Source organism: Haliaeetus leucocephalus, unplaced genomic scaffold (assembly GCF_000737465.1).
Source record: "Haliaeetus leucocephalus isolate CR32 unplaced genomic scaffold, Haliaeetus_leucocephalus-4.0 Scaffold188, whole genome shotgun sequence".
Lineage (NCBI taxonomy): Eukaryota > Metazoa > Chordata > Aves > Accipitriformes > Accipitridae > Haliaeetus > Haliaeetus leucocephalus.
In genome coordinates this window covers 1,142,538-1,169,264 of record NW_010972624.1, presented here as the reverse complement: position 1 = coordinate 1,169,264, position 26,727 = coordinate 1,142,538, and the positions used below count along the sequence as shown (strand labels likewise).

The following is a 26,727-nucleotide window of genomic DNA, read 5'->3' as shown; positions in this document are numbered from 1 at the left end:
CCCAGACACAAGTCAATCCTGTGGTCACTAACGTTTAACTCCTGGGCAATTTGACGTTCAAACCCTGATAATCAGGGCTGCAGAAAGGCTGGGGAAGAAACAGGTGGCATTGCAGCTGGTGAGTGTATGTGTGTGCAGGCAAGAGGGGGAGTTTCACCCTGAGGGACCTGCAGGATGGATGCTGGGGAGCTCCTCTTCCTTGGCTTCACTTCCTGGCACTGGGGCTTGCACTGGCACAGAAACAAGTGATGAAAAGGAAAAGCCTGCTGCTTGCCCTAAGGCTAATGGTTAGGTAACTTCACCTGGGTTGTAGGAAACTTGGCTTCACAATTTTACTCCTTCTCAGACCTTAAATCCACTCCACTCTGAAGGGAACTCTGGGGTGTGTATGAGTGCTGCCTTCTTTCTCCTTCTCTCTTGAGGCTATTCCATTTTGTATATAATATTTTCTAGGGCAGAGAACGGGAGAGCTAAGGAGATAATCCCGGTTATGAGAACGCTGCTCCAGGCTCTGGTCTGTGTTTCTGTGGATATTACTGCATGTGGAGCTATGGAATAGAAGCATTACCAGCAGCAATGCCTGGTTAAATGAGCTTTCCCAGCTACAACTAAGTACTTAAAGATTTTAGGCATTGAAGGGGTTCAGCAGCAGCTGAAGAAAGGGTAGCTGATGTGAAATTTGGACAGATGCCTAAATTGCAGGCTAAAGCGAAATTCCTTTTGCAGGCCTGGCTGTATAACAAAACATGCAGCTGCTCACAGAAATGTGTATGTCCAACTGGCTGGGTAAGGTCTTGAAAGCCAACCCACCGAAGGGTAAAGCTTGTGGTGCTGCATGACAGCCCTCTCCAGCTGTAGCCATAAGCCGAGTGTTCCAGTCACCACATCTTCTCCCTGGGAGTATGCATCCCACTGCAAAACAAGGGGTGTGCATCGGGGAAGGACACTTGCAGGCCCATAAGGAATCACACTGAAGCTATTATAGCTTGTAGGGGAATGATGTTGTGTCCACACAGGCATGACTGCAGAATCGGGGCTTGAAAAATTACTTGCAGCTGTGGCTGGTGCACAATGCAATAGCCAGGTAGGTGGAGGCAAGCCATGATTTTGGAACAGGGGCTTCTAGTGCCCACAGACAGCTCACAGCGCCTGTGCTTTGTATGGAAACCTCTAAGCCACGCAGACTTTAATGGTGCTGCTCTATTTTAGAAATAGCAAAGGCTGAGTCAGCCCAGAGGAGATTGTTCCAGGGACTTTCTGGAGGAGATGAAACCTTTCTGTTTTCCTGATATCCAGAGAAATGAAAAGGAGTGAAGGCAGAGAGTAAGATCACATGATTGCAGTGCTGTGGATTTGCTTCCACTGATGCGCTCCCGCTCCCTGTCCCCCTGTGAAGCCACCCCTTAATTAAGTTCTCCTGAGTGGTGTAAGAAGCCTTCAGAGGAACCATGTCACCCCCAGCCTGGCCCTGAGAAGTGAAGGGAACTCCATCCCCACTGCAAAATCACAGGTCTAGGAAAATCTCTGAATCTTTCCCTCTCATTGGATTGATTTTTTTTTCTTGTGCAAAAATTATTGGAGAGTAACAAACATCTTGTAGGTCAGGTGAGTGTAAAGGTCTCATCTCCAGGAATGTGTAACTTGAGCAGCTGTGCATAACCTGCGTGCATAACACAGGCTGCAGCTCCATTGGGAAAATCCCCTCTGGAGAGGGAGAAAGAGGAGAAGGTGATGGACTCAGCTGTGGAAATGGGGAGCATATTTAGTACAGGAAAACTGCAAGTTCGCAGCAGGACCTGGATAAATAAAAGTGTAACTAGAGATGGAGCCAGACCTGAGCTGTCAGAGAGGCTGACTGTTGTGGTCTTGGAGGAAATAGCTGGAATACCGTATTGTCTGGAGGGGCAACCTGTTGCTTTTATTGGCAACCCTTTTCTCCTACCTGACAGGGTAGAGGAGCTGCTGTGCGCTTTGTACGCCCTCATGTTGTAAGTGAGCAGGATTTTAGCTGGATTTTGCCCTGCCCTTCTGCCTGCACTTGCCTCCTGCTCACCAGCTGGACTCTGACCCACAGCCTGCCTTTCAGCATCTTCTCTGAGGTGGGTTTCCAGGTCTTGGACTATCTCTGATCAGTAAATACATATTTTTAAAAAGCCCCGCTGCAGAGACAAGTACTGTTTTTGAAGTGTAAGGAGCCTGGACGAAGCTAGCCTTGAGCCCTGGGGCACTGATGATCTCTCCATGGAGCTGCTGCCCGCAGCCATGCACTGCTAGCGTGGACCCATCCTGTGGAGCCATGTGCTGCAATGAGGAGCCACCCTGGCCAAACTCATCCCGCTGCCCCTCCAGCAAATGGGGGGCTACAGGGGAACGCCCTGCATTGGGAATGCTGAACTGACGTGGGGTTAGCAGGGCAGGGATGGTCTGTGCCTCCCATGAGCTGTCCCCAAGCCCAGGAAGGCAGGGCAGTGGGAGCTCTGCGGAGGGCTGGGGAAGGTCTGGAGGGGATGAGCAGGTGAAGAAGGAAGGAGCTGGGACCTGGTGATGGTACAAAGCGAGCCACATCTTCAGTGAAGAGGGAGCTGGGGGAGATGCTGCATGAAGTCAGCGCATCTCCAAGGCGCTCTCATCATCTCTCTTCCTGTGCGGAGGCTGGATGAAGGCTGCAGGCATGGGGCGCTGGCTTTCCTGGCATTTATGTAAACTTTATGTTTCTGTCACCGGCTGTTCAGATAGCTACACTGCTTTGCCTTTGCTCTAGTGTCCTCTGGCCATGTCTTGAAACAGTCTGGGAGGAGAGCAGAGTATCTTGCCAGGGCCTGAACTCCCCACACCTGCAGCCACAGGAAGCTCAAGGTGGTGGTTTCCCTGGCATGGGGAAGGTTGGGTATTTCTGACCTTTCCTCTTGCTCTGCAACTGCAGTGTCTGCATCCAGGGATGTCTGTTTTCCTATATCCACTCCCCCAGCTCTTATCTACAAGGTCCCTAATGCACATAGCAGGGCATGGGGTGGCCTTTAGATGTAAACAGATCTGGATCAAAGTACACTCTACATCTCTGGAGTTAATGTCTCTCTCTTTTGCCATGGAAGAAGTAAAACGCAGAGGGGCACAACTCCTCTGTCGAATTAAGTGGCTCCATTTCTCCCTGTTGCTTTCTGTGGCTGATGTACAATACTCTGTTTCCTTGGCCAACAAAACACATTATTGTCCTTTTTAAGATCCACATGTGCCTGGGGAAGTGAGGTTTTGAAAAGGTTCCTATATCACATCTGCTTGGCAGCGACCACTTGAGGTAGCCCCTAGTATACATTGCTAATCCGGAAAGTGTTTTGCTGTCTTTTGGGATTTCTTGGAGGCTATTTATTTTGGTGAGGCGAAATCCAAAATTATGTCCTTTAGGCAGCACTTGCAGCACTGAGTATCTAAGAAATGCCTGCAGATGAAGGAAGCTGATAGGAAGTGGAAAAACCCTCCATCATAGTTGTATACGCACATACGTATGTATGTATACACATATATAGGTATATGCCCGTGTAGGTATAAGTGTATGTATACACATATACACAACTCCAAACACTGTCCATCCTGACCTGGCCCCGCTGTGATGCCTGCAGCAAGGGAAGGGGCTGGTCCCGCCACATTGTTTTGCTCTGGGGTGCGACCCAGAGGAGACATGCACGCAGGGGCCATACCAGCAGCACAGTCCCCACTACACCACCCAGGCACGCACAGCGAGCGTGAGCCACCGTCCCCTGACTGACACCACCAGCCAAGGCTGTGCGTGTGGGGAGAAAGGGGAAGCACAGGAGGTACGGTCATTACATTTATAGTTGTTTACAGCTGGTATATAAATGGTTGCTTTTGCTTTTCCCAAAGGTACGGGACAGTGTCATCTCCAGACCCAGAGGGCAGGCTCTGCAACATTGACACTTTCCACACAGTAGTTGTCAACGTGGGCATCCCTGGTTCTGCTTGCCATAACCTTCCAGGCCACCAAGGAGATGTGAGGCTCCGGTCGGGACCTGCCAGCCTCGTGCAATCAACTGCCACTTGCCAGGACTCGCACCGAGCTTCCTAGGGTACCGAGCTGCTGCTCGGGATCCTGACCGCTCCTGATTCCTCACTGTGCTGTTGGCAGTGGGGAATCGATGTCCAGTTTGGGACACTGGGCAGAGCCAAGCCCATTACCATCCTCTGTGCCCTTGTCAGACTGGGGGACCAGGCTGGACCCCCCGCTCTGAGGGGGCTCTGCGTGACTGAGGCAGAGGTTTGGGGCTGTCCCTAGTTGCTCCGGTGGGAAGAGCTGCCTCATTCCTCCTCTCCGGCTGGGAACTGGATCACTGCCTGAAGCTGGGGATGGTGCTGCGTGGACCCACGGCCGGGGCCGGCAGCCTGGCGGCAGAGCACTAGCAGACCCCGAGGACCATCGCAGGCCTTAGTGCTGTCTGGGGGGCTGCTGGCCTTCCCGCAGCGGCTGCGCTCTGGGGATGTAGGTGCCAGCTGCAGGAGGGGTGCCGGGAGCGATGGGCCGGCTGGACGACCACGCCAAGAGGAGGATCGTGGAGCTGCGCAGGGCTGGGCTCAGCTTCCGCAAGATCAAGAAGGTGCTGGAGCTGGATGACATACGGGTGACGCCGCAGGCCGTGTACCTCTTCCTCAAGAGGAAGAGTGTGGAGCCGGGGTCAGCAGCAGCTGGCTGGGATGGGGACCAGCCCTGGCCCCCGCTACGGGGGTGCGAGACTGAGCCACCCAAGCCGCCGGGTGCCCGGCCCCCCGCAATGCCCAGCGGGGGCCCTGTGGGCAGCCAAGACACCAAGGAGGGCATCCAGATCGTTAGCGTGGCCTCGCTCTGCAAGGACGGCGGGCAGCTCGGGGAGGCCCTGCCCGTGGGACCACCCTCCGGGAACGGTAAGGCCTGGCTCCCTGTGGCGGGGTCACCACCGTGGCCACCCCCCAGCAGTGCTGGGCCAGGGAAAGGGCTCCCCGTCCCCTGCCCGGGAGCCCCCAAGGGCCTCCTTTCGAGTTGTTTCTCTCTCTGTCACTTGCAGGTGATGACAGCTCCACAGGCACCCCCTCAGCTTCGGGGGGCCGAGCCACCCCCCCACAGCCCCTGCCCAGCCGAGAGCGGCTGGTCACACCCCCCACCAGGAGCCCAGCCCTGATGGTGAAGAAGATGATTGTGGACAGAGCTCTCCTCCCGCAGAAAAAGGTAGGATGCCAGGTGGCATGGTGGGACGGGAGAGCCCATCTGCTCCAGCTGGGAGACGGTGCGGTGCTGCCTGCCAGGACGGCCCCACACAGCACCCTGCTACGTCTAAACCATGCAGCTGAAGGGGATGAAAGGCTCCTGAAATGCCCCCCCGACCTCTGCTAGCTGCACTCGCGAGCAATGCTTGACCTTGGCACTTGGTGAGCTTGCCTGGGAAGGCCTTCTGTCCGCTGGGGCCATGGGGCATGCTGCTCACCCGCCTGCAGCCAGCACTCACTGCTGCCCTTGGGTGATGCTGGCTGTGGTGATGCCAGTTTCTGCCAGTGTTGGCCTCCAACCTCTAGCTCACAGGCCCCCTCTTTAAGGGCTGGTTTCAGTACCAGCTCAGGATGTTCCCCAAGCCACCGTGAGGACACCAGCAGCTGAGTGGCTTGGTGCCACACCAGGAGAGGAAAGGCTGTGGCAGGCCAGGATGGGGTGACACAGCAGCCAGGACAGCCGCCCTCTGGGACATGTCCAGCTGCTGTAATCCCTAATGCGTACACCCCTGCCTCGCCATGCCACAAGACCCCCAGGCTGTGGCCATGCATGCGTTGCCCCAGCAGGTCCTTGTCCCTGCAGCCATCCTGCACACCATGGTGAGCATGCAGCCAGCTAGCTAGCCCCATGACCAAGCCCAGCTCTGCTGGCAGCTGTGGTGAGCCATGGGGCAAACGTAAGTACCCAGCAGTCCCAGGACCAGCCCCGGGTAGGCTGCCAGCAGGGTGGCATGGCTGTGGGCCTGCCCCTATACTCAAGGTTTACCCCTTCACAGCAGGCTCTGACCTCTGGAGGCTTCATTGATGGACAATGCTGTTGCTCCACAGAGGATGGTAGGACACTGGTACCTGCCTTTCTTGCCATGGCATCCTCAATACAAAACAAAGCTGTGAGTCAGACTGAGCTTTCATCCATGGCCCTGTCTCTGCTCAGACACAGCAAACACCTTCTCCAGCCCACTCAGGTATTTGTCAAGAGCCCTTGCCAGCTGCTTGAGAGGACACAGGTTGTTCAACACCCTTTCCAGGAGAAAGGCTCCCCGGGGGTTCAAAATCAGCACGTGATCCCTCTCGGAGAGTAGAACAGCCCTTTGCTTCAGGGTGCAATACAAGAAGTGGAGGGGCTGGAAAGAAAAACCCAGGATACACTTTGTGTCCCTGTAGAGAGGAAACACAGGCCTGGCATCCGCACGGGCAGCCCAGCTGCCAGCTAGTAGCATCCACCACTGGATGGCTAAGCATGTGCTGATAGCATGCAGGGCAACGTGGAGTTCCTGTGGAGCAGTGGCATAGGCACTGGGTGGGGATGAAGTGCAGCTCAGAGAGCGGTGAGGTCTAGAAGTCTGCAACAAGGTGATGGCTTTCACGCCTTGGAGCTAAGTGCAGAATAAATCTTTCTCTTGATAAACGCCACTGAAGGAGCAGCTGATAATGTTTCACCTTCCCTTCTCTTCTGTCTCCCACTACTCCAGGTCAAAGATGCCAGCACTCAGACTGCTCTGCCAAACCCTCTGAGTCCTGGAAATCAAAACTTTGCTTGGGGTGGGCCAGTGCTTCCCCCGGCTCCCAGCTCCCATGCCATTGCCGAAAAGCTGGATGCTGTACAGACAGAGATCCAGAAGCTGAGCCAGGCCCTGCACGTGGTGCTGGAGAGGCAGTGCCGCCTGGAGCGCCAGCAGGAGCACCAGCAGCGGCTGCAGCAGGAGGTGCTGATGACGCTGCAGCAGCTCAGCTCCACTGTGAGCCATGGCGCCGTGCCAGCGAACCAGCCCTGCGCCCCCTTCAGCAGTATGGCTGAGCCCTCGCCCACCGTGCCAAACTTCAGCCAGTTCAAGATGGAGCTCATCTGACCTCACGCGAGATCAGCATGCTCTAGCAGTGCTGCACTGATGGCAGGAGGAAGCTGTGAAGAAGAACCACCTCTCAGAGGCTGTGGCAGCTGCCTAAGGATTATGTGGGGCACCCAGCAGAGAAGGTCACTGATGCCTCATGTTTTCAGCCCTGTTGACTGAAAGGAGCTGCCTGGCACAAGAGGCAGGGCAATGGAAAGCTGAAGCCTCGCTTCTCCTGTGCTGCCCATCCCAGCTGGTGCTGGATCTGGCTGGTGGCCCATGGACTTCAGCAGCACAGGCAGGCTGCCTGCAAGTAGAAGATGCAACTAAGAGAGACACAGCAGGGGGGTGGGTCTCAAAGAAAATGCGAGGCTTCCTGTCATGAGGGTCAGTGCTGTGATGATGAATCACAGAAATGCTTTGTGCCCTCCCTCTGCAGAGCCTTGTTCAGTAAAAATCTATATACACCATAGTTCAGAAACAGCGTGAGATCTCTTTCTTCATTTTACCTACCCGTTGCCCCACCAGCGAGCAGGCTGGATCTGTCTTGGGCACTGCCACCATGCACAGAGCTGCGCAGGGTGCTCAAACCTGTGAGGTGAGACCACCACTCCACACACGAAGGGTGCTGCCGGAGGCCTAGCATCAGTTGCTGCACTGTTAGGGATATATCACACTTGTGTAGGAAACAATCTTTTACTGAGCAGATTGCACCTAGGTCCCCCTCCTCACCCCAAATTCTCAGCAGATCTGGAGTCTGGCACTGCTCCTGCCCACTGTCTGGCCAGATACAGGATACAGGCAAGACCGTACAAGTAAGAGTTGCACCTGGGCATGAGCTGGGTATTCATCTCTCCTCTAACCCCTTTTTCTGGGCAGGATATCCTCCTGGTTGTGGTCCCCAGCAGGTCTCCCTAGTGCAGGCTGCTGCTGCAGCAGACCTGCTCAAGCAGAGAGGGGCACAATGCTGAGAACCAACCCCCTTGCCCAGACAAGAAGGGCTCAGAGGAGACTGTTGTACTTTCACTGCAGCAGTGAAGTCCAGAGGGACTCGAAACTGGACTTGCCTGCTGGGTGGAAAGGTCTGCTGGGGGGGGTGGCCTTGGTTCATCACCCAGCAGTGAATCTTGAGAAGAGACAAAATATGTCCTTCCTCTGCATCAGCCAAGCGGGCTTCTTTCTTTCTGGTCATCACACTTAGCACAAGCTTAGCCTAGAAGAAGTCCCTAGCCTGTTTCTTTAAACTCCTTGAGTCTGAGGTCAAAATTTTGAGGTGTAAAAACAATTCAGGTATTTGTATACACACACACGCATATATACACCTGGGCATTCTGCTGGTTCTTGCAGCTATCCCGGTGGGTGGAGGAGCTGGACAACAAATCTGACCCCCACAGACACACATGCCTGGCCCCAGTGCTGTTAGACCCTGCCACTGTGTCCAGGAGCATTAGAAGTCTGCTGCAATCTCCCCACGGTCATTCATTTCGATGTTGGTGTAATTTTGGGGATGTCTGAAAAGCAACAGACACAGAAAAATGCAAGATCAGTCACTTCGCTCTTTTGCACAAGCCAGTTAATCCGTATCTCAGCTTTGCACTTAAAGTGAAGAGGCTGGATGACCAGCCTTCAGCAGGCACAGAGTTTCCTAAGGTCTCTGTTAGCGTTGTGAGGAAAAACAGGAGCAGAACACCTGCCATCACCTGGCACATCAGCTTAAAATCACCCTGGATTCTGGAAGAGCTTCCCTAAATCTGACTTACTTTTAAAAATTCCTTTAAAAAAAATAGATACTGAGTTTTCTGTTCCCCAAATGTATTTTAAGAACTTCCCTCATTTCTAATTCTTGCATATCAGCCCCCCTATCCAATGATGAAAGAAGATCAGTAAAAATTAATGGAAATAAATCACCTGGGCTGGTTAAATAACCCATCCACTGTAACATTTATTTCAGAGAAACAGACAGCCTGAGTGTTAAGCTGCTGTTTGCCTGCTGACAACATCAGGGAATGCCAAGTAATTATTTAAAGTGGTGTCGTGTTATAATATGAAAGCTGTTTCCCATCAAGCTAAACTCTCTATGGAAGAGCTCTTCCCTGTGGCCAAAGCATCATCTCTCACTGCCCCTTGCGTGCCATAAGCCTTCAGCTTTCTGGTCTCCCACCACAGCACGTTGTAAGTAAAACTGATGGCCTTTACACTGTGCCCACTGACATGCCTAGGATTATCCATGGTTTTATTTGTGATTATCTTAACCTCCTGCAGAATCTGCAGTCTGCCGCATCAAAAGCAAAGGGGCTTTGCTGCAAACATTAGAAGCAACATATTGGAGTGTTTGGATGTAGCATCTGAAGGTAAGTGTTCACCCGAGTGAAGGAGCAGGTCCCTGCGCAGAGGTTAGAGAGGAAGCACTGGGGAAGGAGAGGGTGAGAGATGCAAGGCAGATGGGAAAGTGGTTTCTCACCTTTTGATGAAGTAAAATGCCAGGCTGACCACGAAGAACATGAGCAGGAGAGATCCCATGACAAACAGGGCAATTTCCCAGCCCTGGAAGGAAGCTGAGGGTTCAAAGGCAGAGATGGAACACTGTAGCCATGACCTTTCCTAGCACAGCGTACAACCAGGAGGCCATAGAATCACAGTCACAGAATGGGTTGGGTTGGGCTGGCCTGGGCTGGGTTGGAAGGGACCTCTAAAGATCATCCAGTCCAACCCCCCCTGCAGTGGGCAGGGACATCTTTCACTAGATCAGGTTGCTCAAAGCCCTCTCCAACCTGACCTTGAATGCTTCCAATGATGGGACACCCACAACTTCTCTGGGCAACAACAGGTTGGGCTGTCCCAGCCTCCTGATCTGGAGACCCACTCTTCTACCCACCCTGGCTGCACCCCCCACCGTGTGCTGGTTCTGGCAGGCTCCAGCCTGGGTGCCAGCTGCTGCTCTGAGCAATTGGGCTTCAGGGCTTCTGGGCTGTGTGTCCGACAGCTCCAAAAGCAAGGGGGTGCCCAGTGAAGACCAGTCTCACAAGAAAATTTAGACACCCAAACTTCCAGTGGTGTTGGTGTAATAGGGCTGACTACCTCACCACACTGGAGGAACTGACTGTCATTACCTCTCTCGTAATGACCCACCAGTTTCTAGAAGGCAGCTGCGTTTGGGAAGCATCACCAGAGGTCCCTGGTGGCTTGCCCTGCAATGCCCCTCTCATGTGGACACATGGCCTGACCTCAGCCCCAACCCTGCTCGCTGTGCTGGAAGCAGATCACTTCTTTGCCTTCTGCTCACCAGTGCTGTGTGACACGGACGGTGCATTTCCAGGGGCGATGCACTCAGGACTGGTTTTTAGCACTCTGTCATCCACGGAGAAGGTGTGGGGCCTGGCCAGGAAGCCCTGACACCAGGTCTCGATGGACTGCTGCTGCTCCAGCTGCCGAGCCCACACCTGGCCCCAGACCTTCACCAGGGAGTCCACACATGTCAAGTTCAGCCCTGCGGAGAAACAACAGTGGGTCTTGGGTGGCTGGAAATCCTCCAGCTGTTTGGGAACACATCGCTCCCATGACTTCATGCCCTGCTCCAGTAACACCCTCCTGCTCCCATGCTCTTCACTCTCTTCTCCTCACCTCTGAAATCACACCACCATGCTGTATTGCAGGTAACTTCAGCACATGCTCAACCTTTCTTTCAGTGACAAAAGGGACTTGGAGTTGTCCTCTCTACCTGGCAGAATACTTTGTACTACACTTGGTAAATTCCCAATCCCTACCCATTGGTGAGAGTTGTCTGAAATTGTTCAAAGGGTCAAAAAGGTGTTTGGGCAACAGAGACAAAGCATGGCTGCAAAGCCTTCATTTCCTTACAAAACCAGTCAAAAAATAGGAAACATTTCTTTCCATCCCTCAAAAGCTGTAGTTCCCTAAGACTTCCAGAAGTGACTTTTTGGTCCAGGTACTTTGAATAAGTATAGGACACTAAAGGAGTCTGACAGAGAAAGAGTTGAGAACCAGAGTCCTCTAGAGTGCAAATGGCTTTTTGCTTTGCAGGTTTAGGATATTCAGTTTGTCTGGCAGACATCTCAAGGCATCATCAGAGACTTCCATTCCTCACGGTCCCTCTAGCTTGCCCTTCCTCTAGTAAGCAGCCTGTGTCAGGCTCTCTCCTGCTCTCCCCACTGAAATTCCATGTACCCACCACTGCTCCTCCAGTTCCCCTCACTTGAGTGCAAGCCTCCAAGTTTGGCTTGAGAAGGGACTATCCTGATGACCATGTGGATGGGTAAGGGAGGAGGGCACTGCAAACTGGGTGCGCAGAGTAGGGCACCAACCTTGCAGGTAGAGCTCAGAGACACCGCAGGAGCACTTCTCCTCTAGGGAGCTCACCAAGACCCTTCCCAAGCTTTTCAGCATCCTCCTGTGGTGCAGGATCCACGTGGAACAGTCTAGAGGAAAAGGAGAAGTGGTTTTCTGGGTGCAGCTTGGGGCTGTTAATAAGCTCCCAGCTGTGTGCCCTTTCCAAAACACTTGGCTTCACATCTGAGCTCAGGAGCAAAGCTCCTCCAAAGCTTGCATCCCACCCTCCTCTGCATCCCATCTTCCTCTGCCTGCCTCCTGCAGGGTGAGTCTTCACTTCTGGCCTTCTACCACCACATACACCAGCTTTACTCCTCCACTGACCTCCCAGGGGAGTGGGGAAGAGGCATGGTCCACGTGTCCCACCACATGGGCCAGTACAGAGTGGTCTCTCATGCTGGGAGAGGAAGGAGAGGTCTACAGCCTGCCCCTCTCAGGAGGCTGGAGGAGGAGGAACAACCTCCTTTTCATTTTACCCAGGTCTTGACTGCCCAAGCTGATCCAAGCACAGCCTTTGCAGGGGCTGGAGACCCCACTGTACTTTTACTTGCTGGCTCCGGAGTCAGGACAGAGCCACACCACTTTGTTCCCACGGATGGACTGAGAGAGGAGGGTTTGCTGGCAGTTTCCCTGACCCTGACCCTGCCATCACGAGAGACCTGGGGGGGCTTTCCTGCCATTGCTGCATATCTAACACTGCAGAAAGAAATCCTGAGAAGGGCTTGGCCCTGCCTGAGCAGAGACACCTCAGATGAAATACATGGCCACCTTCATACAAGCACACGCTAAAGCTGTGAGCGAGGCTGCCCTCTTGGGATGGTGGCATCACATCAACGCATGGGTGGCTGTACCAGCTCTCCCCCAGCATGTCCCCTTTCACGACTGGGAGGCAGAAGGTTTCCTGTCGGCATCCCCCTCCCAGGCCATGGGAAGTTGGGGTCAGCCCCCCATCCCAGCACTCCCACCCCATACCAGTGGGGTCACCCAGCTCCACTCACTGGGTGTCAGGAGGCAGAGGTGGAGATCCACGGCGAAGGCATCCTGGGGACAGCTGTTCTGCAGACCAGGGGTAGGGTCCGAGATGGCAAACTGCAGTTCTGCGCTGGCATTGCCGCAGGCACAACGGCTCAGGGACATGGGCCTGTCTCCAGGAGTCAGAGCTCACCAACATGTCACACACCTTTCTTCCCACCTCCAACCACAAATCCCCCCTGGGCCCCAGTTCCTGGTGCTGCTGGGGATGATGGAGAGTTTGCTGGAGCTGGAGCTGAAATCAGCTTTCACAGAGCCATCACAGAGATGGGTCCAGCCAACCCCACCAGTTGGATAAGACCTGGGCTTGGCCAGAGCAAAGCTATTTGGTCTGACTGGCTTCTGTAGGAGTAAGATTGCTGCCTCATTACAGCCAGTCTCCCAAAATTAAGAGTTTGTCCTCCGGGATAACAAATTTTCCATGCTACACAATATCTGCCCCTGCATTTCACTAACCTATTGCTTCCCTCCCCTCCCCAGGGCTTAGAAACTTGGTCATGGTGTGAGGAAACAGCTTTTCTGGATGCAGTTGTTCAGGGCTGGACTGACAGAGACTGCCTGGAGTCAGCCCATGTAAGCTCTCCCACCAAACCGCTGCCCTGACCTTGTGAATAACCACCCCGGTGAGGTTTCAGCACAATGTTTCGGCCAGCCAGAAGCTGGAGTTCTCATTTTCCTGGGAAAACCACGCACGTGGGGCTGCACTCTGTGCCCGTGTGCTCGTAGGGGAGGCTACAAACACAGAATCTCCTGTCACACCATATGGAACAGGGGAGCAGAGAACTTGAGGAGGACAGATTTAATTAACAGAGGTGATCTTGTGGACAGGAGGACCTCTGCTAGTATTCCCACCAAGAGAAACGCTCAGACCTATTTGTTGTTAAGTCCACCTAGGAGTGAAAGGGATGTAGGGTTTTGTTTTGTTCTGCTGCTCATAGGGATATCCTTTTTTGTTTGGTTTGTTGTTTGGGTTTTTTTTAAAGAAAAAGTTTGGCAAAGCAGCATATACAGCTGCTATCTGTAAAGGCTGCATGCCTTCATGTGATGCCATACACATCCCTTGGGGGAAGTGAGTTAAGTGAGCAGTGAAGGAAAAAAAGTTCAATTCCCTACACCAAGGGCAGGGAAACATTTTCCATTGCAATGTGCTACGCACCTCTCTGTTTTTCATCACAGTGCTGGTGAATACATTCAGCCGTACAGGAGGCAGGACAAGGCAGCAAGTTCAGTGACATGCCAGCCACAGGCTCTGGGCACAGGGAATCCAAAGGCATTTTCCCAGAGAAGTGACCTCACCTGTCATCCTTGCAGGGCACAGCATAAGATGGTCCAAGGAAGTCCAAGTGTCCTCCAGCTTTGCTGGGCTCACATGTGTAAACCAAGGCATCCACCAAGTTCTCTGATGTTGCCTTTGTGCCACCAGGAATCAAGCTGGTCCTGTACACAGCAATAGCGCTGGAGCCTTCATTAGTAGCAGAGATGTCCTTGGAAGTCAGGTTTGTCCCATCTGGAAATGCCAGGGCAATAGGTGGGGTGAACATCTAGATAGTGTTAGTCTGAGCCTTGAGCCTGACAGGACAAGCCAGTAATGAGAACTCCAAGAACAGAAATGGGAGACAAAACAATGGTGGTGACTGAGGTCAAGTAAAGCTGTAAAGCGACTGCTTGCTGTGAACATAGATTTCCAAAAAGATCAAGGTTCCTCTGAGATGCAGAGTCCTCTTCATGCAGCCCAGCCAGAATTTAAGGTAAACAAAAAAATAAATCAAGATAAACGAATGTGCTGAGGAAACACCACCTCAGGAGCAGGAGGAGGCAGTGGCACTGCAGGGCTCAGTGAGCATCAGTGAACATGGCATCAGTGAACAACCTGACAGTCCTGGTGGACCCTGCTTCTCCTGAAAGCCCTTGTCTTGGTACCAGCAGCAGGAGCTTTCAGTCCTCCCAGTCCCTCTGCCCTGCATGGAGAGCTCAGCAGAGGCATGGAGGAGGGTTAAGCACCGTCTCAGTTGGAGTTTGGTGGAACAACGAACCCAGGCAGAACAAAGAGAGAAAAAACAGGAATAGAAGACAGGAAAGGCAAGGAAGAGTTGTCCCCCATGCCATGCATCCTCTTTCACCCCTTTCCTCCAAGCTGCTCAACCACCTGCCTATTTGTTTCAAGACAGACCACACGCCAGGTCCGTGCCCATCAGCCTCACCGTGCCCATGCCCTCCATCCAGTGCAAACGTGAACAGCCCCGTGGCTCCAATGATGCCCCTCAGTGGGATGCTGGCACGTGCCTTGCCCTCCTTCCCCAGGAAGAAGACCAGGCTGAGCCCTCCCAGGCTGGTGCCAGGCTTCCCCTCCAGCTCAACAAAGCGGTGTGGAGTAGTGCTGCCAGCCAGGCACAGCTCGCTGATGCGGATGGCAGGAGGGACTGGTGCCGAGGAGCTGCTGCAGGAGTTCTCCCCCAGCGGCGTCACCATGGTCACCTGCAGGAAGACATAAGAGCTGCTGCCACCACTGCTCTGCTCCCATTTCTTCAGGTGGAGCAATGGCTGCTCATGGCGTTACCTCTCGTTCATGACTCCTACGGCTCCCTGGTGAGGCCCAAAGAGGACATAGTGGTTCTGCCTCACACCAGCTGCTCCTCACTCCCACCATCTGTTCAAGGGTTGTCCTGACTGCGGGGTCCCATCACTACACATCCCCATCACTGGTTTTGCTCCTACCCTTGGGACTCAAACAATTCTCTTTCCCTACTGCTGGGAGCACTTCTACACTTGTGTCTCCAGTCCATGGCATTGCTTCCTTGTGGTCCTTTCCCACTGCAAACATACCTCCCTCCTGCCAGCAGACCTCTTCTGCTTCTAGAGCAGTTTTATTGCCCCAGTTTTGGACCTGAGCACACCTCTGCGCTGGCCTGATCCCAGCAGGCATCAGCAGTGGAGCAGCAAAGCCCTCCCTTACCCAGCTTTGTGCAGGACAAGCATACATACTCTGTCATGTTCCTTCAGGGGGACTATCTGAAACCAGACATTTTGAAATAAAAAGGAACATTCAGACGAATTAACACAAATCAATCACACCAGTGGTTGAGGCATGTCCTTCACGCATCGGCCCTGCAGGAAGCTGGGTTTCAGGGATGTGACATGCTGTGCCACACATCCTGAAGGTGGCACCAAATAAGCAGGGGTGAAGAGGTACCTCCACATCTGGCTCAGAGTAACTTAGGAGTCCGGGATGCTGCCCAAAAGCAGACTCGCCCATTCTGGGGTTGGTGGCGTGTGAGCTGTCTTCAGGGATCTCCTGTTTCTGAGCCACACTGCACAGGGCCGGGAGCTATTACCTGGCCAACAATAGGCAGGTGAACGGGGCAGGGAGGTGAGGGCTAGTGAGAGCATTATCAGATGGCGGGAGGTAGATGTGGCTCACCAGAACACCCCGCTCTCCCAAACACAGGACATACTGAAACATGACTGCTGCCCTCCCAGTGACTATGGATGGAGAAAGGACATCTGCCATCAACCCACCTGGAAGCTGCTCTGGAGTTTTGTGCTCAGGCTGTGGCAGCGGCTCAGAGACTCATCCTCAGTACTGTGAGAATCATTTTCATACAGGATACTCTGCCCTGGTACCAGCACTTTGACCAGCTGGTCTGCCTTCTCCGGCATTCGGGACGTGTATACCACAGCATCCACCAGCCCCTCTGCAGTCACAGCCATGTTCACCGCATAGAGGGTGGTGTTGCTGTAGTAGAGAGCCACAGCGTCCGCCCCATTCTGGATGGTGTTGGGGGGCAGCCCTATCATGGGTGCTGGGCTCATGGTGCTGCTCCCCACCAGGAAGTAACCCAGCTCATCTGTGTGGTGTCCAGACAGGTCCAACACCTGGTAGGCCCGGCTATTTTTGCCATTGTAGAGGACCAACCAGTATCCCTGGAGGTCAAAGCGTGTCCGTCCAGTGTAGAAGAGTTCGATGTACTCTGCATCCTCTCCCCCCCCCGGGTTGTCTGGGTTCACCTCGTTGATGAGTAGCTTGGCCACTTGCACAGAAGGCTCTTGAGTCCCTTCTGGTATCTCTGATGGGACACCTTGGAAAGCAAAAATGTCACAAATATGGGCCTAAGCACAGAGCCCCAGAGAAACAATACAACATTGCACATTGTTTTGCTGGGATGAGACCAAATTCAGCAGGGGACTGAGGATGCTGGCTCAGATTTTTATAATCTGTGTGCTCTATGGTCCTTAGAAGAGCCCTGGCAATACTCTGGCTAATGCTAGCTGTAACAACAGAGCATGCTGTTATTCCACATAATGAGCAATATGGGTTTTAGTAACTGGATGTGATGGAATTGGAAGGGATCTTTGCCAGAGTTGGGGAAATGGAGGGAGGGACATCACCCTCCTCTAGGAGAGCTAGACCCACATGTCCACCCTCAAACACATTGTAGCCCCCAACCTGCAAGAATGATGACTGGTACCTGGAGGCAAGTCTGGCACATTAATATCGTTGAAGCAGGAGCTCTCTATTGTGATGTTCCTTCTGTCAAAACTCACAAGCCCAGGTGTCTCTAGGAAGGTCTTGAAGGCTAGCAGCAGGCTGCTCAGCTGGTCCTCTGACTTAGCAGTTAGCAGAGTGGTAAACACAAGCCCCAGATCCTGGCAGGCTGCCTTTGGCTCTGCAAAGGCAAGCAGAAAACTGCCTCAGTTTCATCCATGCCACCAAAACCCCACTTTTTCTCCTGGAAGAGACACAGAGGTTACCAGCTCAACTCTACCACCACTGCCCTCCTGGTCAGACTGACTCAGGGCAGCTCATACCATCCGCACAACACTGTGAGCTCTGCCTGTGCCAAGGGGCATCCTGGGACCGAGCCACACAGTACACACAGATGCTGTCTTCATCCTTTAGAAGCCTTGTAGTCCCAACAGCGAACAGAACAGTCTCTTTGGAGGGGTGTCTAAACATAAGCTAAACATAACACTGCTGACAACGCAGGCTGCAAAGTCATGGCTCTTCTCTTCATGTGTCTGCATGTGCTCATCACACTCGCATACTAACATAGTAGGGATATCAGAAAAGCAACACAGACCAGTAAGTCCACTTGCATTTCTGCTGCAACTTGGCTTAGTTCGTATGGGTCATAAGGTCAAGTAGGCAACAAACTCCTAGTTGACATGTCAGCCTTGTTGCCACATCTGTCTGACTGCAAATGCTCGAGGCCAAAATAGCTGGTGGTCTGCAGATGAGCACTGATGTGTGTTGGTGGAGCTGCAGATGGGAGCGCTCTGCAGAACATCAAAGAACAGCAACATGGTCTGCCTAACATTCAACATTTCTGTCATCAGCACCAATTTCACATTAGCTGGGATCCAAACCAGGAGGACAGAATGCAACAGGGAACACAGGGCTTAAAATCAGAAGTGAACAGGCATTAACCACTGGTGGACCCTAGACTGCCCCACTCCTGCCCAGCTCACCTTTGAAGTAGGCAGCAGAGATTCCACAGCTGCAGGATCCATCGAGGGCCTGGACCAGAGTCATCAGAATCTCTTCTGACTTCAGGAGCCACTCCTGGCAATCTAGGAAACAAAAAGCCAGCTGTCACCCAGCCAGTGCAACCTTGGTCATGGGATCCAGCTCATTCTGGGATGGGTGAAGCTCAGCTCCTGCTTATCACTCAGAGGACCCGAAAAGGCTTCTCTTCACCCCGGGCAGTTGGGTGTGGGAGTGAAGACTGGAGAAGCTCAGCTTGGCATGGGTTGCCATGAAGAAAAATATTGCAGAAAATTGTCAGATGCCCTAGTTGCATTTCCTTTGGTATTATGTTCACAAAACCCAGCATGACTCTGTGTGGTCTTCCTGGACAGCTCTGGCTTTGTGCACATGCTCTTGTCCTTAGGAGGTCCTGCCTATAGGAGCAGAAATAACTAATACCCACCTGCTACACGAAGGCAGAAGGAGAGAGTCTGGCTGAAGCGTTTGCTGGGGCAATCATTGAACTTGCCAGGTGTGGGCCTGCTGAGGACATAGGACAAGGAGTCCCGGGTCACTGAGCAGCAGTTGCACTGGTTCATGGACACATCTCCCAGCTGGTCCCTGCAAGAGACAGAGATGTAAATGAAAGAAAACATGACCTGCCAGCCAGCGACCTGAGTGGTCTTCACCCACCAGTCACTCCTGCCTGCACCAGAGGGTGAAACCATGCACTTATAGTCCTCTCCCTTCACAAGGTTTGAAGAGATATCCCATCCTCATCAGTACCTCCTTGTCTCAAAAAACCCCACAAGACCTCACTAAATCTTGAGAGAGAAGAGCATGGGCTTCATCCAACCCTTTTTCTTCTAGCACTGGCTGCTTTTTTGACTGATCTGAAGACAGGCAAGATAGTGCAGACACACTCATGCTCAGCCTGGGACCATTGGGAAGAATGGTGGGGTGCAGCTAGAGAAACTGGAAAGGCAGCACCTGAGAATGAAATGCTTGAGCAAGAGCCCTCAACTCAAAGGCAAAGAGGATGACTGGGGGGTTGGACTAGATGACTTTTAAAGGTCCCTTCCAACCCAAACCATTCTGTGATTCTATGATTCTGTGATTGGTATTTGGTTGACAATTACACGCAGAAGCCAAGTCTCCTGCTTTGCCGTCAAAACCACAGACAAGAGCTTGCCCAGGGTTTTTTTTTGCTTATTGTCTGGTTCCACACACCCCACCCCATCTTCATGTGCATAGCACCTAGCTGCCTCTGCTCCTCCACCTGCTCCACTGTCCTTTACCCACTCTGTTGTCCTCTTTCTTCTGTTCATAGAGCATGCCTAAAATGTGAAGGAAACAGTTCTCATGTCTCACAAAAGTCTGAGGTTATTAATGTTTCACTTAACCCACAAAGACAAAAAGAAACCCAAAACCCAAAAAGAAAGTGGCTCAACCCAGAATGAACAGTAACCCCACTTCCAGTCCTTAGTCTGGATGAAGCAGGGCAGGGACTTCCTCCTGGGTCAAGCAAGTGATGCTGAAGTCCCTCCCTCGTCCTCATTTTGACCTGAAATTCCATCCTGAACCTAAAAAAACTCTTTTCTTGTTGAAAGTGGTACTGGAAAATTTATTATATTGACCACTACACTTTTATAAACAATAAATAATTAAAATTATTAAATAATAACCGGCAATCATTTGGTCAGAAAATTGCTCCTTGAGTACTTTATTCTGCAACTGTACAGCTGCACCAGGACTACTGTGGAGAGGGGCTCACCTACAAACTTAGACCAGGCAGTGGAAAAAGGCCGGGACTCAATAGTGCCATGAGGAGACCCTGGTCTGGAGGTGGCACTTGTCTTCCAGTCCCGACTGGGGTTTGGGGCACAAAGCAGGGGTGACCCTAGCAGGCAAGGGCAACTCTGGTGCCAACCTCTCCTCCCAGCCCTGTCCAGCGAGAAGCATCTCACCGCTTTTCCTTGTAGGCAGGTCTGCCAGGGGTCAGGATCTCCAGCAGCTCAGGGTTCGGTTCCTCATTGCTTGTATACACAAAGGCATCCAACAGGCCGGTCACTGGCAGAGCCTTCCCCGGGACAAAACTGCTGCTGTTGCCTCTGTAGAGGGCAATGGCTTTGGGGCCACCTCTGAGGACAGGACGGGTGGTATTCTCCGGGAATGGCAGATCCACTGCAGACCAGCAAGGAAAGGAGCAACAATGGCACGTAAGCAACACATGAGCAATACCCACTGTGTAGGAAACCAGCATCAGATGGGTCCTGGAGATCAGGACACAGGAACTCAGAAAGTGGCTGGGGTTGTCTGGCTATTGCAAATTTGGCATCTGCTACCCCATCTTTCTTCTCACTAACATTTCTCACATTTGTTCAGCCTGTATTTCCCCATTCGTGACCAGATCCACAGTGTAGAGGAGGCTGGAGGGGGAAATCTGAGCAGAGTTCGTCCTGCTATTTCGGTTCTGCGAACAGCGAAGCTGATTCATGAGTAAGCAGGGGAACTGGAAAGCAAGTGGTGATATGACTTTGTCTGCAGTAAAGTCAATTTTTAATTTGAAAAGAAATCTGCAAAATCCACTAACCTTTCAGGTAGCAGCTACTTTAATAGTACACAAAAATACTTAAGAATGGACATTTTATTCTAGCATTCTAGTCCATGGTTTTTACAAACACAAACACTCCACACGTACACACACATATATGCACACACATATTCAGCAGAGGCCAGTATACAGAATTAAGGTTTAGGTTTGCTGGAGTTTCTCAATTTCATGAGCTTCTCAATTTCCTTCCTCATACTTACTCTTTCTTTCACAAGCCATTTCCCCAGCATGCAGTAGGAACTGCTGAGGACATTAAAAAGCAGCAGACTGCTGCTATTTTGATACTTCTCCTTGCATAAATGGCTCCAGGGAATAAACATTAAAGGAGGAATCACATGAGAGGCAGAAGGGTAAGGAGAAGTGGTTACTCCTTGAGAAGTGCCACCAGGGCACCTGCACGCTAAGGGGCAGCCCCGTGCCTTAACCCTGATGCACCCCTGCCCAGGGAACTATTTTTCCCCTGACTGACTAATCCGGTAGCCTTCTACAATGGAGTGACTGCATTGGAGCATAAGGGAAGAGCAACTGAAGTCTTCTGTCTTGACTTGTGCAAGACCTTTGACACGGTCCCACACAACATCCTTGTCTCTAAATTGAAGAGATTTGAGTTTGATGGATGTACTGTTCAATGGATAAGGAATTGGCTGGATGGCCACATCCAAAGAGTTGCAGTCATCAGATCTATGCCCAAGCGGAGATCAGTAACAAATGGTGTTCCTCAGGGGTCCGTATTGGGACCAACACAGTTCAACATCTTCATTAATGACATAGGCAGTGAGTGCACCCTCAACAAGTTTGTGGATGACACCAAGCTGAGAGGTTGGTGACACCAAGTTGATACACTTGAGGGAAGGGATGCCATCCAGAGGGACTTTGGAGGAGTGGCCCCATGTGAATCTCGTGAAGTTCAACAAGGCCAAGTGCAAGGTCCTACACCTGGGTCAGGGCAATCCCCAGTATCAGTACAGACTGGGGGATGAATGGATAGAAAGTACCCCTGCAGAGAAGGACTTGGGGATACTGGTGGATGAAAAATTGGACATGAGCTGGCAATGTGCGCTCACAGCCCAGAAAGCCCATTGTATCCTGGGCTGCATCAAAAGAAGTGTGGTCAGCAGGTCAAGGGAGGTGGTTCTCCCCCTCTACTCCACTCTCATGAGACCCCACCTGGAGTACTGTGGCTGTCCCTGGGGGACCCAGCACAAGAAGGACATGGACCTGTTAGAGCAGGTCCAGAGGAGGGGCACAAAAATTATCCAAGGGCTGGAAGAACCTCTCCCATGAAGAAAGGTTGAGAGAGTTGGGGTTGTTCAGCCTGGAGAAGAGAAGACTCTGAGGAGACCTTCTTGTGGCCTTTCAATACTTAAAGGGGGCTTATAAGAAAGATGGGCTTATATGACAGACTTTTTACCAGAGCCTGTACTGATAGGATGAGGGGTAATGTTTTTAAAATGACAGAGGGTAGATCTAGATTCGAAGAACAAGGAAGAGAAGTTTTACGATGAGGGTGGTGAGATGCTGGAACAGGTTGCCCCTTGAAGTTGTGGATGCTCCATCCCCTGGATGTGTTCAAGCTTAGGTTAGAGAGGGCTTTGAGCAACCTGATCTAGTGGAAGGTGTCCTTGCCCACAGCAGGGGGGATGGAACTGTGATGATCTTTAAAGGTCCCTTCAACCCAAGCCATTCTATGATTCAATTGAAAGTTTTCACACTGGCATCTGTCAAGGGAGGACTTTTGCTCTGGTGCTCTCACAGCTTTAAGGTCTCTGCTGTGATAGGCAGACAAGCCATACAAAGACAGGACTAACAGCTGGGGCCATTTAAAGAGCTCCTGTCCCAAATCTGAAGTGGTCAGGTTAAATCAACATCTCACAGAGTGCTCAGCATGGAGTCACTATGAAAGTACCCTTTTAAGATGATTAATGTAATCACACAGTGTCATTGGGTGTTTTTTGGTTAAAACCTTCCACAAAAATGTGTGCACAGCATGCTTGAGACATCTTGACAAGGCATCATTGGAAAAAAAAATGCCAAAGCATATGTCCAATTACTTTCCTGACTTGAGTGAGCCTTGAGGAAGAGTTAAATGTAATCCTTAGAAATTTCCTGCTTAGTCTGCAAGTTGATTGTGCTTTCACATCACTTTCTTTGACACCCCACCCCCCCTTTAGCTGTTGACTGTTAACAGCCCCAGTTCATCCAGAGGTAAGAGCAGAGCACCTTTCCTGGTGAGAAAAGCACAGCTCAAGTGGACAATCAGCTCTTCTACTTGTGGTCAAAGAGTATTTGGAGCAGTTTGAATTGTAAGAAAGAGCTCAACTGCTTTAAAAAAAAAAGTTTTAGTTGCAAAACTATTTTTATTTTTACGGGAACCAGCTTTGTAAGGAATGAATATTCTCCCTGACTCAGAAATCATGAGTCAGTGAATTACACAAGACATCTGCAGAGTCAGTGTCTCCAGCTGCCAAAATCTACTTTTGAGGTGCCCAAAATAACAAGATATTTCTTTTTCCTCAGGTGGCCTGGAAGAAATGTTGACCATTGGAAGGAAGTTTAGATTGCAGCTTAACACAGCCAATACATGTGTCACCTACATTTGCAGATGGCGCAATGGAAGAAAAGCCTTTGTGCTTTCTCGAGACGAGAGTATGTACCTGCTGTGAATGACCACCAAGTTACACATAGAGAAGGGGGACACTCCAAGGAGATGTGGCACAGTCAGGGTCCCACAGCAGGCTGGCCACAGGGCTGGGAGCGGAACCGTGTCTTCCCAAGCAGCAAAGGCACACGTGGTCTTCTGACCTCCACGAGGTCCCTCACCTGGAGCTCTGCAGGTCTACCACTTCTGCGAGACATACCACCTCTGCTTTGTCCTTAAACCACATCCTTCTACCTTCTTTTGATGCCCTTTAGTTCTTGTACAAGGAGAAAAGGTAAGCAAGAGATCCCTGTCTACTTTCTTCAGGCTACTCACATTTCCAAAACGTTTGTCAGGGCCCTCATAAGCTTTCTCTTTTCTTCGTGTACTTAGTTATTTCTTATGTGAAAGCATTTCCAGAGCACTATCCATCCTAGCTGATCTTCTCTGAATGTCTCCAATTCTAATATAGCCTTTTTGAGATTAAGGTATTGTACCACACAAGACACAGTTAAAGATGGAAACAAACTATGGATTTACACAGTAGCATAAAAGATGCCATCCATTCTTTCATCTTCTCCTAGTAACTTCTAATATTTAATTTGCTTTATATAATTCCTTTTCCAATAATCTCTAACATTTCATTTGCTTTTTTATCTGCCACTGAATTCGGAGTCACATTTTCACCAATCTCAGAACACCAAACAACAGTAACAAATAACAGCATCCTCCAGACCCAAAATTGGCTGATCGCTCCCCTATCTCTGAGGTAGTCATCAAAATGCAGTCCTTACCTGAGGTTTTGCTTTGTGCTGGACCGATCAGAAGTAGCCCATCCAGTGAGGTTTTGCCGTAAACATCCATGGTGAAATAAATGTCTTTGGTCTGACCATCGATCAGCACCAGAACAATGTCCCTCAGCATGGTGGAGTGGGGACCCTGAAGCTCTATGAACTCAAACTCTTCAGAAGAAGAGGCAGCAAGAACCTCGCTGATCAAGACAGCAGATGCGTTCAGCTGAGAAGTTAGGATGCAGTGGTTGTCTGTGCCTGGACTGGGCATGGCCACTTGGAAAATCCACTGAGAATCTTCCCCACGGCACCTTTCTATTGACTCATCCATGGTCCTGAAGGTGGAATCCTCCAGGAAAGCATCTCTGCCAGGGGTCAGTACCCTGACCAGGGTGTCTGCTCTGTCCGTCTTCTTAGTCTTATGGACCAAGGCATCTACTAGCCCATAACTTGTGACGCTCATGCCCTCCTTGTAGTTCCCTTTTCCATAGTAGAGAGCAATCGCGTCAGGGCCATTCTGGATAGTGTTCTTAGGAATAACTATAGCAGGGTTCACAGAAGAGGAGCCAATGAGAAAGAGCCCTTGGCTGTTAGTAACTTTGCCCTGGAGGTTTAAAACCTTGTAGGCTCGGTTTCCATTGCCATTGTAGAAGACCAGATAGTAGCCATCCAAGCGGGCTGTTTGACCGCTGGTGTGATAGAGCTCCACAAACTCAGAAGTGTCCTCTCCTGGGCTGTCAGCATTGACTTCATTAATCAAAAGCGTATGCTCTGTTTTCTGGTCCCTGGGGTTTTTTATGAGATTCTGAGCAGCAACCTTGGGAAACCAGATGTACACAAGTACCATCAATCCAACGTGCCAGATATCTCCCATGATGAAGGCTGGGATTTTTGTTACAGTTCAGATCGAGAGGAGAGGGGGCCTGTCGTTTTCACAGCCACAAATAGAGCACAGAAGGAAGCTGCCACGACTTGGCTGTTGCAGGACAGCAACACAAGGCCTCCGACCTGGATGCTAACTGGCAGAGGCAGGCACGCTTCTTTGGGGACTACTGGTTTGCAAAGCAAAGCAGCAATGCCACAAAATTCAGACTGAGAAGGGTATGGCTTGAACAAGAGATCTCCCCGCTCAGATCCTTTAAAAGTTGGGGGGGCGGGGAGAGAGAAAAAAGCTTGTTAGGAAACATAGAAACACACCAGTGACATTTAACAGCCTTAAAGCCCCATAATTTTTCCTCTCTACATTTCTTCAGAAGTTTATCAAGATACATAACAGCAACAATGGGACAAAGCCAGCAGTTTTCAGTGTTTGAAACCCTGACACTTGTGTGAACATTGGAAGTTGGACCATGTCTGTGTTAATAGTTATTTCCAGTTATTTCCAATTTATTCTACAAGAATTGACATAAAACACCACTAAAGATGATAGTAACCATCTTCTCCATCAAGGTGAGGGTAGGGAAGGAGAGGAGAGATGGGTTTGGCTGGATTCTTGTCGCATGTGGCGCAGAGCAGCTCCACTGGCCACCACACCAACCAACCCTGCTGCAGCTCCGGCAGATGCAGAGTGAGTCTGCGGAATAAGCAGTGGGGAGGAACTGACTATTTAAGACACTTGAAAAAAAAGTGAGATTTGTTTTCCCATTTCCAGAAAGATTTCCGTGAACAGCTGTACCATCACCTGCTGAGCTTAGTTGACCTCCTCACAGTCTTTGGCCAGCTGGTATCAGACAAGTGGAGGTTTCCAGCCAGTGCAATGCTTACCAGCACGGGTGCCGGAGCCTTGCCGCCTTCCTGTGCTGCTGGGCTGACGGATCAGGAATGCACCCAACCCTCCAGCTGCTTAAAGTCATGGCTGATGATCACAGCAGCCCAAAGGGGTGACTGCTATACGGATGGATACCTGCAGTCTTTTCCAGGTGAAATGCCAGCCGCAGTGGGACCGTAGCATCACAGCTATGGACGCAAACACCCAGGCTTGTGAGTGAGCCTGTATGGTCCCATTTATTGTGGCCACCTGAGCTAATGCCAGTGCACAGATGTCTCCTCACAAACAGGAGGAAACTGCAGTAACTCCAAAGGATGAAGCTGACAGCGATTCCACAAAAGAACATAAAACCCCCCACCTTCCCCTTTTGCTGTGCCTGACAGCCCTTAAACTCATCTGCTCTCAGGCTACAGAAGATGGAGAAGTGCACACATGCCTCATGCCTCCGCTGAACAGGACCAGCCCCAGCCCTGCTTTCTCTTCTGTTAGATGGTCACTATCAAAAAGGTGTCCGTCCCCTTTCAGGCACATCCCCAAAATCACTATCAACATCCCCCTTCTGCCAAACTCTTGCTCCTGCCCAGCTTCCAAAGAAAAAGAAGCTGTACCAGCTTCTCCCGGCCAAACCCATCCCCCCAGGTGCCCTATTTCCACGGTCTCTCCGCATTTTAGTTAAAGCAGGAGAAAGGAGGAGGAACACACGGGGGAGCTCCTGTCCAGAGGCTTGCGCTGGACAGAAGGAAACTCACCAGAAATCGGAGAAAACAGCAGGAAAAAAAATACACCACCACCACCCCCCACATACACCCCCAAAGCTGGACATACTGGCAGGGCAGGAGCGGGGCGGGATTCCCGGGGTGAGGGGGGCGGCGGGAGCCCCGTCCCCGGCCGGCGGGGGGTGAGAAGGGACGGGAACAGGGGACGGGGATGGGGTTGGGACGGGGATGGGGACGGGGATGGGGACAGCGATGGGGATGGGGGTGGGACGGGG

General features: G+C 51.5%; 1 protein-coding gene across 1 annotated transcript; it reads right to left on the bottom strand.

The window, feature by feature from the left end:
- Nucleotides 1–8,529: 8,529 nt before the first annotated feature.
- Nucleotides 8,530–24,815, bottom strand: LOC104830408. The gene is made up of 13 exons (XM_010565264.1): nucleotides 23,972–24,815; nucleotides 19,893–20,109; nucleotides 18,389–18,546; nucleotides 17,928–18,029; nucleotides 16,928–17,125; nucleotides 15,978–16,537; nucleotides 14,663–14,936; nucleotides 13,758–13,968; nucleotides 12,428–12,570; nucleotides 11,405–11,518; nucleotides 10,366–10,569; nucleotides 9,544–9,637; nucleotides 8,530–8,593 (listed from the first exon to the last, which is right to left on the bottom strand). Exons 1-13 carry the CDS (start codon nucleotides 24,813–24,815, stop codon nucleotides 8,530–8,532), a joined length of 3,183 nt encoding a protein of 1,060 aa, XP_010563566.1.
- Nucleotides 24,816–26,727: the final 1,912 nt, after the last annotated feature.